The following is a 16,999-nucleotide window of genomic DNA, read 5'->3' on the forward strand; positions in this document are numbered from 1 at the left end:
CTAGCTCTCCCAGACGGCCAGCCCCGGGTGAAGAGCACGCAGGCCACCAGCGGGTGGGCAAAGCAAACAGGCTTGGCCACCCATCCTGGCATGATGTGTATGGCTGTGAAATGCATCATAAAAGAAATCTCTGTTCTTTGTGAGAAAAGGGGAAAAAAAGGGGGGGGGGAAGAAGGAGGGAGGTGGGAGGAAGGAGAAGAGAGAAGGAAGGAAGGAAGAGTAGGAGAGGAGGAAAGGGGGGGGAGAGAAGGAAGGAGGGCAGGAAGAAGGGAAGAGGAGAAGAGCGAAGGGAGGAGGGAGGAGAGAAGGGCCTCAGAATGGCTCAAACCAAAAAAAAAAAATGAAACCTGTTGCCATTGAGTCGACTCGGACTCATAGCGACCCTATAGGACAGAGTGGAACTGCTCCCATAGAGTTTCCAAAAAGCGGCTGGTAGGTTCGAACTGCTGACCTTTTAGCTGGCAGCTGAACGCTTAACTGGTCGCTGAATCACCAGGGCTCCCAAAATGGCTCAGAACTGCCTTAAGAGAAAAGAAAGCCCTGTTCATTCCGTGATGGGCCAGTTCTCACACCATTGTCTTCGTCAGCATCAGGAGAGGGCTCTGTGCTCAGAGTGACCAGAGGCCACAGCCACCTAGGGCGAGGGGGAGCGGGGGGAGGGCTTGAATGAGGATCTGTGTATCAAAAGCTTGCTTTCCAGGTCACCAAGTATGGGCACCTTTCCCAAGTGGAGCAGGTCTCTGCCTGGTAACGGCATGGCACAGAGCCCCTGGCAGGACAGTCACTGAGGCAGGGCATGGAGGTCTCAGGGCCCAGGCCGTGACACATACCCTTGGCTTTGCATTGAAGGTGGATGTCTGCTTCTGCTCAGCCAGCCATCAGGTAAGGGTGCACAATTGGTTCAACCCAGTTCACTGCATCCTCCCCACACCACCAGGGACAATTTGCACTGGCTGTCAGTGGGGCTGAGAGGGACAGGAGCTCCGAGGGTGTGTCTTGGTGCCCGCACAGCCCTAGGAGGATAAGAAGATGGCTTCTGGGGTCCCGTGGGAAAACATGCCCCCTTCAAGCTACCCCTCCATGGAAGCATGGCCAGGGAGTAAGTGTCTAGAGAAGTTGGGGTGTCTCCACTCCCTTAAAGACGGGACAGACAGCAGCCCTCTGACTTTGAATTTGGCCAGAAGCAAGCAGAAGGTGCCCGTGTGTGCCTGCAGGGGTTGGTGCCCATGGCAAGGGAACAGGGAAACAGAGTCAGGCTCTGCCTGCCTGCTGTTTCTCACTTTCTCAAGCCAGAGCACTCTCTTGGCTTTCTGCTGACCCCGACCCCACCCCTCCCCTGTGGCCACTAACACGTCATTACTGATGGTTTGTCCTTTGAGGCAGGAGACTTAGTGGTTAAAAGCAACTATAAGTGGGTGGAAGCCTCAAGCCTACCTCCAACCACTATGTGGCCTTGGACCAGTTGCTTGCCATCTCTGATCCTGTTACCTCATCTCTCGAATGAGATCACATCCCTTGCATGGCTGTGAGAGTAGACGCATAGGAGAAATGCCCAGTGAGTGCCCAGCATAGACAGCCTGAAGAAGAGTGGCTCCCACGGCTTCAGGTGATGAGGTTATGTGGCAGCTTCCTCCCAGGGACTAAGCCTTCCCATTGCTCTGCCCCTGAGATGCTGTGGACCAAGTGGTGACTGCACGGCTGGTCCAAGGCAGCACCAGAAGTCAGGGGACAGTGGAGTCACTGCAGGTCGAAGGGTCAAGGTAGTCACCCAACATCATATAACACATGGGAGGTCCAGGCAGGGAGGGGGGTAGGCAGGCCCCTCTGGCTGGGTGGCAGCTCCCAAGTCAGGCCTGGTGGCCTCAAAAGCCTCTCAGCCTTGGCAGGAGAAGCCCCTCTTGACAGACTGCTGCCGAGAGGGGCCGAGGCCACTCTCTCAACAACCACACTCCCACCAAGAGCAGTAGGGATAGGGATGGGTGAAGAGTCTAGAGGCCTGAGGAGGTGGGAGTGAGGTGACCACAGGGCCACTGCCCCCTGTAAGGACTGGGTCTTGTGCTAACAGAGGCACCAGGAGGCCAGGACCAGGGGATCCCCACCCCAGAACAGGGCACCTGTCTACGCCAGCCCAGCAGCTCCTCATCACCCTTAGGACCCAATCCAAACTCCTTCCGCAGCCCACAAGGCCCCCATGGCCCCCTCTGCCATCCTGGCCTCCTCCTGGCCTCACCCCCTCATCCCTCCATTCCCTGCTATTCTTTTGCATTTGCTGGTTCCTCCCCCATCTCTAACTTCTGCTCAGCCGTCACCTCCTCATCTAAAGTAACCCCCTTCTTCGTGCCCTTACCTGACACTATGATACACCCATTTTTTGTTGTCTGCGCCCTCATGAAGGTCAGTTGCTGGAGGCAGGGACTGTGCCTATCTCGTGGCACCATGATGTCCCCAGCTCCCTGGATGGCACCTGGCACAGAGCATCACTCCAGAAATATGGGTTGAGAGAACAAATAAGTGAATGAGTAAGTGAACAAGTAAATGAATGAGTGAATGAGAGCGAATGAATGGACTGAGTAAATGTGGGAGTGAATGGAGTAAATGAGGGAGAGTGAGTGAATAAAAGTGTGAATGAATGAATGTGTGAGTGAATAAATGAGTGAATGTGAGTGAATTACTGTGAATGAGTGAATGAATGTGTGAACAAGTGAATGTGTAGATGAGTCATTGAGTGAATGAATGAATGGATAAGTGTGTGAGTGAATGAACAAGCAAGCGTGTGCAAGCCTCTCTGACTGGCCACATCTCTCTTGCAAAGGCCAGGGCCACTTCTTCCCCCTTGGGCCTGATGTCCCCATTTCAGTGATCCGGGTGCCTCGTCTACCTCCGGTGAGCTTGCTGCCCAAGGACCAGCCAGAGTGCCATGCAGATGGGAGCTCCACTTGCAGTTTGGTGCCACTCCTTCCTCTGCATGGTGAGGATAACAACACACCTACACCCAGCAGGGGTGCTCGTGGGCACGGGTGCAGGGATGGGGACTGGCATGTGGGGTGCAGTGTCCCTACCATGCACCACTCAGGAGCACTGTCAGGGATGACATGGCCAGTCTTTACACAGTCACCTTGTCTTGGGCATCCAGAGTAGATGGGGCTTGAGTGACCGGCCCATCGTATGGTCTTCATTTCATGGACCAGCACGGGGTGAGGCAGCTGTAGAGGCCCCACCATTTCACAAAGATAAGTGTCACCTGGTGGACTGGCCTCTACTGGAACAGCACAGACCCTCAATTTTCCAGAACAAAAATTCAGCTGACAAAGAGCGAGCCTCTAGCGAGTAGGTGGCCTGTCTTCTCGGAGGTGGGAGCAGGTGAGCCAGCTCATGGAAGCATCTGAAAATGGGGGGTGGCTGAATAGAAGGGACCCCACATACACACACACCTGCACCTGTCACCTCCTTCCAGGCTCAGCCGGGAGAGCAAGCAATTAGTTTTTCAGAATCACCGCTCCTTTCAAAGGCACGAGCTGCATGGGTGATTTTTCAAAGTGCTGCCAGTCGGTGAGATATTTCTGTCTAGGGCTTGACAGCGCCTCAGGTGTGCAAGCTGGGAGAGTCTAGGAAGAGTGCTCAGCCTCATGAAACCAGCCTGCAGGAAGCAGGCAGTGGTGGCACCGTAAATCACTCACCACCACCCACCCATGCCCTTGGAGACAGACTCCTGACCTCTGCCTGGAGCTTCACCAAGAATCTGGCTCACTCTGAAAATGACTGGGGAGCAACCAATCTCTGGGGGATTGCAACCTTTGGGGAGGGTTAATCTTCATAAAGAACGCTGTCCCCCCCCCCCCAAAAAAAACCCATTGCCATCAAGTCGATTTCGACTCATAGTGACCCTACCGGACAGGGTAGAGCTGCCCCATAGGGCCCAGTATATACATTGAATACATCATAGACTGCCAGAAGAACGAACAAATCAGTCTTAGAAGTACAACCAGAATGCTTCTTAGAAACAAGGATAGCAAGACTTCGGCTCACTCACTTTGGACATGGCATCAGGAAAGACCAATAGCTAGAAAAGGACCTCATGGTTGGTGAAGTAGAACATTAGCAAAAACGAGGGAAACCCTCAGTTTAATGGATTGACACAATAGCTGCACGAATGGGCTCAAACATACCAATGATCATGAAGACGGCATAGGACCAGGCAACGTTTCATTCTGTCATACATGGGGTCACCATGAGTCAGAGCTGACTCGATGGCAACAATCTCAAGCACATCCACATTTCATGGTGTGAGAAGACCTTTTAAGACCCCAACAGAGTGGCTCATGTCCCTTCCCAGATCTTGAGAAGCCAGCCTTCTGCAGTCACCCAAGACATTGGCCATCCCCCTGGAAGGCTACCTTTCATTCCCACCCCACTGGGACTGTCTGCAGACATGTTCTTCTCCTGCCCATCAGCGTGGCCATGGGACAAGAGGCATGAACAGCATCCCTGCCTGAGGCCAGATGCAACGCCTGGGAGCACTGGGCTGGGGGCTGCTTCAGGCCCACATGGTCCCACTGACCCAAGGCCAAGCAGCCCAGCTTGGAAACTGACCAGCTCCTCAAACTCCTCTGTTTCTCATCTAGCTCCTCAGTCCCTTTGAGAAGGGGTGGGTATCATGGATTATGTCCTCCCAAAAATGTGCGTATCAATTCAGCAGGGCCATGATTCCTGGTATTGTGTGATTTTCCCCTATGTTGTATATCCTACCTGTATGATGTTAATGAGGGAGGATGGGTGGCAGTTGTGTTACTGAGGCAGGACTCAACCTACAAGATTGGATTGTGTCTTGAGGCAATCTCTTGAGATATGAAAAGGAAGCGAACAGAGAGACAGGGGGACCTCATACCACCAAGAAAGGGGAGTAGAGCCCGTCCTTTAGACCCGGGGTCCCTGCGAAGAGAAACTGCTAGTCCGGGGGAAGATTGATGAGAAGGCTGAGAGCGAAAGCCTTCTCCTGGAGCTGACACCCTGAGTTTGGTCTTTAAGCCTACTTTACTGTGAGAAAACAAATTTCTCTTTGTTAAAGCCATCCACTTGTGGTATTTCTGCTACAGCAGCACTAGATGACTAAGACAGGGTGAGCATGGCCCACAAATAGGGAAACAAATGCCCAGATGCTGAATGACTTGACCAAGGTCACAGAGTCAGCTAGGAGTGATGCTGGGGACATATATTTTACCACAATGAAAAAAACAGATTACTCAGAGATCTCCAAAAGTATGTATATATGGACATTAAGTTTGGCATAACTTGTAGTAGCAAATAACTGGAGAGAACCTAAATATCTGCCAGTAAAAGAATGATTTGTTTCAAACACATATTTTGAAGACAACTGAGGGAATTCGAACATGGCCTGGGTATTTTTTCTTGCTAAGGAAATTCTGTAAAGTATCTTCGGTAATAGTACATGCTTATGTGGGAGAATGTCCTTATTTTTAAGGAGATGCATGCTTAAGTAGTTAGGGTAAAGGATCACGTTGTCTACCACTTTCCAATGATTCAAAAAATTGATATAGAGAAAGCAAAGATGGCAAAAATACTAACACTATTGACTTTAGATAGTAAGCATAAGGGTATAAACTCTACCATTCTTTAAAATTTTTACAGTATGGAGTTAAATGGAAAAAAAAAAGAAAAATAAGAGGAGCTGGGCTTGAGCCCTGACCTCCTGGCTCCTCATCCCGCTCTTCTTGCAAACAGCTCAAGTCATAGGACTTCCTTTCCCAGGGCCCTCAACAGTTGGATCATTCCAGCTATGGTATTGTCATGACAGCAAAGAGGAAGATCAGCTAGAGGCCTGCTGTCATGGATTGAATTATGCCCCCCCAAAAACGTGTCCATTGATTTGGCTGGGCCATGATTCCTGGTATTGTATGATTTTCCTCTATGTTGTAAATCCTGCCTCTACAGTGTTAATGAGGGAGGATGGGCAGCAGTTGTGCTAGTGAGGCAGGACTCAACCTACAAGATTGGATTAGTCTTGTGTCTTGAGGCAATGTCTTTTGAGATATAAAAGAGAGAAGCTAGTACGGCCAATGAAGGGGAGGGAGGGGGGCTCTCATACCACCAAGAAAACAGTGCTGGGAACGGAGCACATCCTTTGGACCTGGGGTCCCTATGCAGAGAAGCTCCTGGTCCAGGGGAAGACTGATGAGAAGGCTGAGAGAGAGAAAGCCTTTCCCTGGAGCCTACGCCATGAATGTGGACTTCCAGCCTACTAGACTGAGAAAATAAATTTCTCTTTGTTAAAGCCATCCACTTGTGGTATTTCTGTTACAGCAGTACTAGACAACTAAGACACCTACAGAGAGCCCACATCTTCCTGGCCCATCCCGGCACGAGCCTCACCTCTGGGCAGTGGCTGATCTCCCAGCACGATGCTTTTGGCTGAGATTTTCTGCAGGAGGAGAAAACTGTCCCTCTTTCATGGGGGCTGGATGCCTTACAGTTATTGCCTGAGTAGGACTTGACATTGGGACCTGTCTACTGCATAAAAAAGTCCAAATCCCTTGAGAGGAACACTACGCCATTTCTGTCAGGTCCTTTTAGAGGAGTCAGAGGCTGGTCTCCAAGTCCAGGGGGAAGTGGAGCACAACACAGTCTAATTAAAAAGTAAAGCCCAGGCACACAGACACGACTGGGCACCCCCCACACATGGCTTGTCTATGCTTATCCCCGGTAAGAGATGCAGGAAAAGCCAAATCCATGCCCCACCAAGTCCCACCCATGTGCACAAGCACTCTCTGGGAGATGTGGCTGGGTCACGATCAGAACAGGGCACCGGGGCAGTGGAAACGGAAGGATTAGTCATCTTCTCTGCAAAAAAGGAAGGTGAATTCCTGAAAGTACAGATGGGGTGGTGTGCTCTTTGGGAAAAGGTGACAGATCCAGTGCAGCCGTGACCCCTATTCAATGGAAAACAGCAAAGGACTGGGAAACCAGCCCACCCCGCTCCAGCTACCCCTGCACAGATTTCCAAGTCCTCAGCCCTCGCCCAGCCAGGGCTGCACAGACTCACCAGCCTTAGGGACCAGCACGGGCCACCTGAGTGTCTCCTAGACTGTCCCCCAGGCACATTTCCCTCAAGGAGAACCAGGCTTACGATGGAGACAGAAAATACTCAAGAAAACTGTCAAAAAGGAAAACGTGTAAAAGTTTAGTGTTTTGTACAATAATTTAAAAAAGATATGAAATAACACCAGTATAAATACTGCATATCAAATAATATATCTGTATAAAATGCCGTAAGAAAAACATAAATTTATCACTTAAGATGATTCATAAAATGCATTTTGTTAAAATCAATAAATCATTTTGTTGAAAGCAAATCAAGTGACTTTGTCAAAGGGACAACTCCTGTCTGCAGCACAGTTAAGGGACTTCGTGTGCAGCCATGTGAGGGCAGCATGCCGCTGGTGCCACCGTACACGCTCAGGTCCAGGTCTTGCTCTGTACGTCTGGTGTTGGCAGCAGCCTGACTGGACATGAGCGTCACAAACAGCCAGGGCATGGTGGTCTCTCCACCCCTTGGCCAAGTTCACAGGTCGGTCATCGGGCAGGCCACCTTGAGGTTCAATGCTGCAGAGAAGCCAGGGGGAAAAGGGCCTGCAGCGCAAGGACATCTGCAGCTGCCACAATTGGAAAGTATTAAGGAGAGGATGAGGCGTTCCCCAAGGAGCACAGAGGCCAAGGCGGCACAGAGGCTACATGTCCCTGCAAGGTGTCCCTTCACTGGTAGATGACCTTCACACAAAACGTCTCTTCATTTTTGTCTTCATGGTCGTTGATGTAGATCAGAACCTCCTCCTCCCCAGGACTCTGACTTGGGCCAAATCGAAGGCCAATTGTGTAGGTCTCGCCTCCTCCAACCTGGGAAAAAACCAAACCAAACCACTTGCCATCAAGTCAACTCCAACTCCTGGCAACCCTGCATGTGTCACAGTAGGACCGTGCCCCATAGGATTTTCAATGGCTGCTTTTTAGAATTTTTTTGTTTTTTAACCTTTTACTCTGTCACTGCCATGTTTCCAATGGAAGCCATTCAACAATTCTCTCTCCCCACGCTGAACACTTTTGCTCTTTTGCTTGGAGTATAGTCCTTACCAAGATGAATGGATAAAATTGATACATATTTGAAAGAATTGAACTGAATGCATAAAACTTGCAATCTAGTTGAGGAACTGAGTCGAGGGAGGCAATTCTGCCAGAAGTCAACAATGAAGTCATCAAGTCTCAAAAGGCACAGGGTATTTTTACTGGAAGTGACTGGTGACCCATGGAGGAAGTATGCTAGGGGCTAGTAGGAAGTACAGTTGTATAGATTGAGCGAGCAATGGCTGCTTTTTCAGAAGTAATCTCTAGGCCTTTCTTCTGAGGTGTCTCTGGGTGGGTTCAAACCACCAACCATGTGGTTAGCAGTCAACTGCTAGATAATTTGCGCTACCCAGGGACTCCTCCAAATTGGAAAGAAGTGTCAGAATCACAGCGGCCAACATTGAGTCTGCCCTGATTTCTTTCCTAGCGTTCTTCATGCACACTGACATCTATTTCAACCGGACACCAAATCACATGGGCCAATGAAGGATTTTAAGCCCCTGTGGGTGTATCCAATGCCTAGGCTAAGACACTGTTGCTCCCGTACAAGGGGAGGATCGGAACCAGGAGGCCAACCCAAAACCCTCAGGGACATAGCCCAATGACAAACTGAAAAAAGAAAAAAAACTCATTGCCTTTGAGTCAATTCCAACTCAAATCGACCCTACAGGATAGAGTAGAACTGCCTCATAGGGTTGCCAAGGAGCAGCTGGTGGATTCAAACTGCTGATTTTTTGGTTAGTAATCAAGCTGTTAACCATTGCACCACCAGGGCTCCAGGGACATGCTAGTCAGATCCTAATGCCAGCTTGTTTTCTTAAACAAATTTTCCAATATTACCAGGAAAACCCTGGACACAACTGCTCTTGCCCACACTAGCAGGAGAAGCTGCAATCAATGCTCTCCACTAAAAGATAGAGTGTGCTCTGCTGCACTTCTGTACAACACTTACAGTAGATAGAGTTTGCTTGTAAGAGAAGTGGTCGTTGGGACAGTTCTGGATAAACTGACCAGAAATCACAGGGAAGGAGGTGCTGGGCCTCCCTCTGCGATGTGGCCAGGAAGGTGGGTCTCGGAAGAGCTTACACTTCAGGAGCCCACCATTTTAAGGATTTAACCCAAAGTAGACAGTGCTGTTTTCCACATCTCAAGGACTTTTTGAAGCCTGTCCCTCATTAACTGAATTGCTTCTCACTGCTGTGTCACTGTTGTTTTTGGAAGTGCCTGGGCTCCAGGAGAAGCAGGGCCCCCCAAGTCTCCCACCTCCGTGTGTCACCCCCACCAGTACTCGCCCCCCGCACCTCAAAGGAGTCCTCCTTGAACTGCAGCAGGTCGGGGCGGTTGCTGTGCAGGTGGTACTGCCTCCGGGATGGGTAGGGGTTGGTATAGGTGATCCGCTTGTTGGCTCCCTTCCCTTCACCCACAGCCAACGTGATCTCAAAAGCCTGAGCAGGGAGAGAGGGCAGGAGACGTTGTCGCCAGTCCTGGGGCAACAGCCATCCATGCCTCCTCAAAGTGCTTCCTGAGCCTACTCTGCACCTGCGCGGCCCTCAAGCTGGGACACAGCACTGACAGACACAGACACGCTCTGGAGCTTCCAGCCGAGAGGGACACGACAAGAAAGAAGCAAACACTCTGCCCCTGCCCAGACTTACACAGTCCTCCCTGGGACCAGAGGTGACAGCCAAATGAGACCTAATCACCCGAATCATGCGGCCACAGCCCTGGCCAGGGCCTGCAGTGCTACGTAGTGAGCCACCTATCCAGGCAGCCTCCACGTGTCAGCACTGACCTTGGAAATGAGAGGCTGGCGGCACGAGAGGCAGATGAGCCAGGAAGCCACCAGCTGGTGGAAGTCCACGTCGACAAGGTTGAGGTGGATGAACCTGCTGCCAGCCCTGTGGGGCCGCACACCCACGTGCAGGTCCAGCACACCGTGAGGCGGCAGCATAAAGATACCCTTGGGGTCCATCTCAAGAAACGAGAGAAGTGAGGTGGGGGGGCGCTCTCCCACATTTGCAAACAAGGAGTAACCCACAGGCCACAAAGGGAGGAGAGATGAGAAAGGAGCTTCCAGCCTCTGAGCAGAGGACCTAGGGGCCTGCCCAAGGGGTCTGGCTCAGGGCAGCACAGCCAGGTCCCGCTAGATGTCGGAAGCAGCCACTGGGGAAATCTGAACTCCCAAGTCAATACTACTGCACGTCATGGTTCATGAAGGGCTGGCCCTTCCTCCCACGGGTGGCTCCTCCCCAGAGAGGAGCCTCAACAGAGATGGAGCTCAGATAATCTCTCACTTAAACACTGCCCCAGCAGGAGAGCTCTCACATCGCCCTCGCCATCCAGGTGCATAATTAAACAAACCAACTAGCTGCTGTTGAGCGGACTGTGACTCATGGTGACCCCAGATGTGTCAGAGTAGAACTGTGTTCCACTGGGTTCTCAATGGCCGATTTTTCAGAAGTAGATCACCAAGGCTTTCTTCTGAGGTGCCTACGGGTGGACGCAAACTTCCAACCTTTCCATTAGCAGCCGATTGCATTAACTGTTAGTACCACCCAAGGGGCTTCAGATGCATAATTATGGCTACATTCACTCCACAGCAACTATTAACACTTAATTATCAATAGCCGTAAAGGTTTGCCTTTGCGGTTTACATCAATCATCCTATGAATGACACAGTAGAAGGTGATTTTGGTGAAGATTCATAAAAAAACATTGTTTAGTTATGAAAGGTCTTCTAAGAGTCCATCGCCAGGACCAACCCCTGAGCTATGTCGAAGCCCCGACTGAGATCACATCTGGGGCCAGGCCACGGGTAGGGGAGGGAAAGGCAGAGGTCAGCCCAGTGGCCCCCAGCCAGGCTGTACCTTCAGCTCCTGGGGGTGTGAGGTGAAGGCTCTCACTTTCCTAACTGTCTGCGTCCCCCGAAGGACCAGGGACAGGCGGGTCAGCTGGCCTGTGATGCAGGAGACATCCACGCGCTGCAGGGAGTGAAGGTAGATCTGCCAGATCTGGATGGGTGCCACCAGCCAGCGATCCCTATGGCAAGACAAGAGGGGTCTGTGCCGGCCCAAAGGGGGGTTGTCCTGGGGAATGGACCCCTGGGGGCCAGGAGCCCTGGGGAGGGGGTGGGAGAGCCCTGGGCTGGGACGGGGAGCTCTGGGAAGGGGAGCCCTGAGAAGGGGAGCCCTGGGGGACAGCAGGACAGAGGGGTCTGTGCTCACCCGAGTACAGTGGCCCTGGGGGCAAGAGACCTGGGGGATGACAGCTCTCAGGGAAGGGAGTCCTAGGGGACAGGAGCCCGTCATGAAAGACAAGCCTGGCAGCAAGCACTGAGCCAACCCCTGAGAGCCAAACAGGGACAGAGGTGGGAAGTGTTGCCTGTCCATGGAGGCAGGACCAGGGACAGCAGGAGAGGCTCCAAGAAGGACATGGGGTGAGCCCAGCTGCCCTCCCGTCTGGCAGCCCCACCCACCTCCCACCCAAACTGGAAGGTTCTAGGGTGGCCGTGGCCTATTCGCTCTACTCTGCTCGGCACCAGGGCTCTGCCTGGCCACAGTGGGCGTCCAAGGACCGTGTGAATGACTAAACGACAACGGGAGCTTTTGCCAAACACGCAGCTGGGGAAGTTCAAATCCCAATGTCCTGAGCAAAGTCCAGAGGCCACACAACGTGGAGGGACAGATGCGGCCTGGAAGGGACTGGGCCTGGGCTCAGTGGGCTCCTCAAGTGCTGTGGGAGACCCTGCGTCCACTTCTCAAGTGCCGCCAGGCCCTGCCAAGACCCTGCTCTCCATGGCCATCAAGCTTGTACTCGGAATGACTCTTCAGTGTCCACGCAGCACACAAGGGGCCTGGCGCAGCCCTGTCCCTGGGTGCGGTTCCTGTCCTGCTCTTGGATATGCAACAGAAATCTTCCAGCTTAAACCAGTTTTAAAGGGAACTCAAAAGGGTGGGAACTCGGACTTATGAGGAAAAAGTAGAGGAACTGAGCTATTTCACCTGGGAGAGGAAAGGAAGGGGGATTCGATTCCAGTCTGCAGGCATGAAAAGGACAGTAATCAGCCAGTATGCATCTCCCTGGGGGTGGACATGGCTTAGGTACCCCCAGAAGAATTTCTGCATCGGACACTTGACACTCCGCAGGAGAGTAACTAGGCTGCTGGGCATCACGAGGTGCAGAAGGGCCGGAGCTGTCACGTCTCTTTCCTTGGGGTCTGGCCCATGAGGCGTGAGCCTCTGAAGTACCAGTGTGTTCCTGGAGAGCGGCGCCCATGCCCCCACAGCCAGGCAGGCCGTCTGTGCTGCCCAGAGCAGAGAGGACATCTCCCAAGGCTCCTCCCAGCCCCAGAACCTTGGCTCCCATCCCAAATGATGCCACCCACAGCTCCCAATCTGTGGCCTTACCACTTCTCCCACCGTCCACAGATGGGAGTTTGTTACTCACGCATAGATGGTGACAAAGAAGTCCTTTATCTCTGGGCTTGGGCCACTGGCCACCTTCAGGAACACGTCTCGGGGCTCCCCGGGGCCCTGCCAGCAGACAACGCAGCCACTGGTATGCTCTACCCTCCCTCCCCCAGCAGCCAGATCTGTGCAGAGGAAAAGCAGGTGGAAGCCAGGCCCCCTGCTCCCAACAAACTCATTCATTTTCTGTAATAGTCAGAATCCCCTATTTTTTTTTCGCTGCAAAAAAAGAAAATCATTAACCTCTTGATTTTACATTGATTTTGATAATTGTATTTTGCAGGAGATTTTACCCAGTTTCCTAATCAGCCCTAACACAATTATTGCCTTTCTCCTTTACACAACGGCAATTAATAAAGGCCTTAATTACCATCCACTCTATTCCCTTTGCTTCATGCCTTTTTTTAATTTAAATTCAGATGATTAAGGAACTGATCTGCTAGCAGAGAAAAAAAATGAAAACTCATTCACAAAACTCTCACAAGGATGTCAGCACAGCCCTCAGCACCTTGGGAAGAAACACATAGCCCAGAACCTCAGATAAAGAGAGCATCAGGAGACAGGGGTGACAATGGGGGCATGGTGCTATGAGGGAGCCCCAGCTGAGAGGTACACCCCCCAAACAGGCGCCAAAACAGACATACCACACTCTGGGTCTCACAGATGACATTGGGGTCGCTACATCGAACATGGATCGGGGGGTCCTCACCGGGTGTTCCCACAGGGGCACCTGGAGGAGGAAAAACATCAGAACAGACACGTCTTTCTCAACAGCCCGGCCTGTGTGGCAAACAGCCCTGTGCCATGTCATGCCTCAGTCACTGTCCAGGGTGGGACTGGCCTGACACAGGGGCTCAATACAGGCCTGCAATTAAATGGACAGATGCACACCACCGTCTGCCACAGGCACCACAGAGAAAAGGGAGCTGTACCCGAGGGTCAGTGTGTGCCTCAGTTTATACCTGCAGCGATACCGTGGCCACTTCCACTCCAGCCTGGCCCACTTTTAGCCAACTCCTCAGAGGCTCCTCAGAGGGAGTTGAAAAGTGACCCAAAAGTAAGAGGTAACTCCATCTAGCAGGGGACCTGGTTCTGAAGGTGCCTGCCGGGAAGTAAGTGAACCCCCGGGCTAAGGACTTAAGCAGGCCTCCTGACCCACACTTATGAATGACGTCGCAGACCTGAGCTGGGGTGCTGAGATTTTTAGAAAAGTGGACTCATCCTAGGGGAGGGATGCAAAGCGCCATCTCGAACAACAAGGCAGGTGTTCACAAGGAGGTCCCTGATGTGCATTGTGAGATGGCATCCTGCCACCTGCCACCCTGGGGCAGCACGAGGACTTGCCTGGAAGCGTGTGCCATGGGGGCAGGCGGATGGACTTCTTTAGGAAGGTCAGCTCCGGGTGGTAGAAGCGGAAGATCTGGTCCACCACGTGAGGCTGGGGCTCCACAGCCAAGCAGAGCACAGCCAGGGGCTTGCCGCTGCTCGCCCGGAAGGTGACCTGCCAAGAACAGATCCAGGTGGTGTCAGGACAGGTGTGGTGCCTCGGGGCAGCTTTCTAAACCGTGTCTCCTCCAACGAGCACCAAGACCATGATGTGGAGAGGACAGGGTGTTAGAAAAGCAGGGACAGAACCTGTGGGGGTCAACAGGACAGGCCCTGATGCTCCCAGGGGAAACCACACTCCTGAACTTATGTTCACTGGAACCCTGGCTTTTATTCTCACTTTTGTATCTTTAAACAATATTTTGTTTGGTTTTGCCTTTGTTGGAGCTCCTATGAAAGGTATTAAATTGTAGGTGTGCTTCCATGCCTTTTGTGGTTCACTCGACCTTATGTCTCTGGCTGGGAGCTCTCTGTACACTGTGACATGACCTCCAGGACACAAATTCATGCACACGTACACACACACACATGCACACACACACACACACACACACACACGGAGGAGGGAAGCATGGGGGGAGGTCAAGGAATAGAAGCTAGAACTTTCTGAATATATTCTATCTGGTAGTTTGATTTTTGCCTCATGTAAATGTTTTCATTAATACAAAAACTAAGCCAACAGCCAACATCACCCTAAAAGGAGAGAGCCTGAAAACATTCCCATTGAGATCGGGAACCAGACAAGGATACCCTTTATCACCACTCTTATTCAACATTGCGCTGCAAGTCCTAGCCAGAGCAATTAGGCTAGATGAAGAAATAAAGGGCATCCAGATTGGCAAGGAAGAAGTCAAAGTATTTCTGTTTGCAGGTGACATGATCTTACACAGAGAAAACCCTGAGAGATCCTCCAGAAAACTACTGAAACTAATAGAAGAGTTCAGCAGAGTATCGGGATACAAGGTAAACATACAAAAATCAGTTGGCTTCCTCTACACCAACAAAAAGAACATCGAAGAGGAAATCACCAAATCAATGCCATTTACAGTAGACCCCAAGAAGATAAAATACTTAGGAATAAATCTTACCAGAGATGTAAAAGACTTATACAAAGAAACTACAGTACACTTCTGCAAGAAACCAAGAGAGACTTACATAAGTGGAAGAACATACCTTGCTCGGGGATGGGAAGACTTAACATTATAAAAATGTCTATTCTACCAAAAGCGATCTATACATTTAGTGCAATTCCCATCCAAATCCCAAGGACATTCTTTAATGAGAAGGAGAAACGAATCACCAACTTCATACGGATGGGAAAGAGGCCACGGATAAATAAGGCATTACTGAAAAAGAAGAACAAAGTGGGAGGCCTTCCTTTACCTGATTTTAGAACCTATTGTACCACCACAGTATTCAAAACTGCCTGGTACTGGTACAACAACAGATACATGGACCAATGGAACAGAATTGAGAATCCAGACATAAACCCATCCACGTATGAGCAGTTGATATTTGACAAAGGCCCCAAAACAGTTAAATGGGGAAAAGACAGTCTTTTTAACAAATGGTGCTGGCATAACTGGGTATCCATCTGCAAAAAAATGAAACAAGACCCATACCTCACTCCATGCACAAAAACGAACTCAAAATGGATCAAAGACCTAAATATAAAATCTAAAATGATTAAGATCATGGAAGAAAAAAAAGGACAATGCTAGGAGCCCTAATACATGGCATATACAGTGTACTAAACGTTACTAACAATGCACAAACACCAGAAGAGAAACTAGATAACTGGGAGCTCCTAAAAATCAAACACCTATGCTCATCCAAAGACTTCACCAAAAGACTAAAAAGACTACCTACAGACTGGGAAAAAGTTTTTAGCTATGACATTTATGATTGGTGCCTGATCTCTAAAATCTACATGATACTGCAAAACTCAACTGCAGAAAGACAAATAACCCAATTAAAAAATGGGCAAAAAATATGAACACACATGTCACTAAAGAAGACATTCAGGTAGCTAACAGATATATGAGGAAATGTTCACGATCATTAGCCATTAGAGAATTGCAGATCAAAACTACAATGAGATTTCATCTCACTCCAACAAGGCTGGCATGAATCCAAAAAACACAAAATAATAAATGTTAGAGAGGCTGTAGAGAGACTGGAACACTTCTACACTGCTGATGGGAATGTCAAATGGTAGAACCACTTTGGAAATCGATTTGGCACTTCCTTAAAAAGCTAGAAATAGAACTACCATACAATCCAGCAATCCCACTCCTTGGAATATATCCTAGAGAAATAAGAGCCTTTACACAAACAGATATATGCATACCAGTGTTTACTGCAGCACTGTTTACAATAGCAAAAAGATGGAAGCAACCAAGGTGCCCATCAACAGATGAATGGAAAAATAAATTACGGTATATTCACACAATGGAATACTACACATCCATAAAAAACAGTGAGGAATCTGTGAAACATTTCATAACATGGAGGAACCTGGAAGGCATTATGCTGAGTGAAATTAGTCAGTTGCAAAAGGACAAATATTATATAAGACCACTATTGTAAGAACTTGAGAAATAGTTTAAACTGAGAAGAAAACATTCTTTTGTGGTTACGAGAGGGGGGAGGGAGGGAGGGTGGGAGAAGGGTATTAACTAACTAGACAGTAGATAAGAACTACTTTAGGTGAACGGAAAGACAGCACACAATACAGGGGAGGTCAGCACAATTGGACTAAACCAAAAAAAGAAGTTTCCTGAATAAACTGAATGCTTCCAAGGCCAGTGTAGCAGGGGCAAGGGTCTGGGGACCATGGTTTCAGGGGACATCTAAGTCAATTGGCATAATAAAATCTATTAAGAAAACATTCTGCATCCCACTTTGAAGAATGGCGTCTGGGGTCTTCAACGCTAGAAAGCAGCCATCTAAGATGCATCAATTGGTCTCAACCCATCTGGATCAAAGGAGAATGAAGAACACCAAGGCGATTA

At 50.2% G+C, this 16,999-nt stretch overlaps 1 protein-coding gene across 13 annotated transcripts in view; it reads right to left on the reverse strand.

Annotated features, from left to right (window-relative positions):
- Positions 1-7,004: 7,004 nt before the first annotated feature.
- Positions 7,005-16,999, reverse strand: part of NPHP4 (nephrocystin 4) — a 142,539-nt gene continuing 132,544 nt past the window's right edge. For 3 of the 13 annotated variants that reach the window (XM_064281144.1, XM_064281142.1, XM_064281143.1), the window contains 7 exons: positions 13,944-14,100; positions 13,244-13,329; positions 12,580-12,665; positions 11,001-11,172; positions 9,926-10,105; positions 9,435-9,578; positions 7,010-7,908 (listed from right to left, as the gene is read on the reverse strand). In XM_064281144.1, coding sequence (XP_064137214.1) covers positions 7,768-7,908; positions 9,435-9,578; positions 9,926-10,105; positions 11,001-11,172; positions 12,580-12,665; positions 13,244-13,329; positions 13,944-14,100 — 966 coding nt within the window. In that variant the 3' untranslated portion in view covers positions 7,010-7,767. Of the gene's footprint in view, positions 7,909-9,434; positions 9,579-9,925; positions 10,106-11,000; positions 11,173-11,357; positions 12,666-13,243; positions 13,330-13,943; positions 14,101-16,999 lie in introns of those variants that run through there. The other 10 variants (XM_064281146.1, XM_064281149.1, XM_064281148.1 and 7 more) reach the window with 10 other exon arrangements.

Source organism: Loxodonta africana, chromosome 3 (genome assembly GCF_030014295.1).
Source record: "Loxodonta africana isolate mLoxAfr1 chromosome 3, mLoxAfr1.hap2, whole genome shotgun sequence".
NCBI lineage: Eukaryota > Metazoa > Chordata > Mammalia > Proboscidea > Elephantidae > Loxodonta > Loxodonta africana.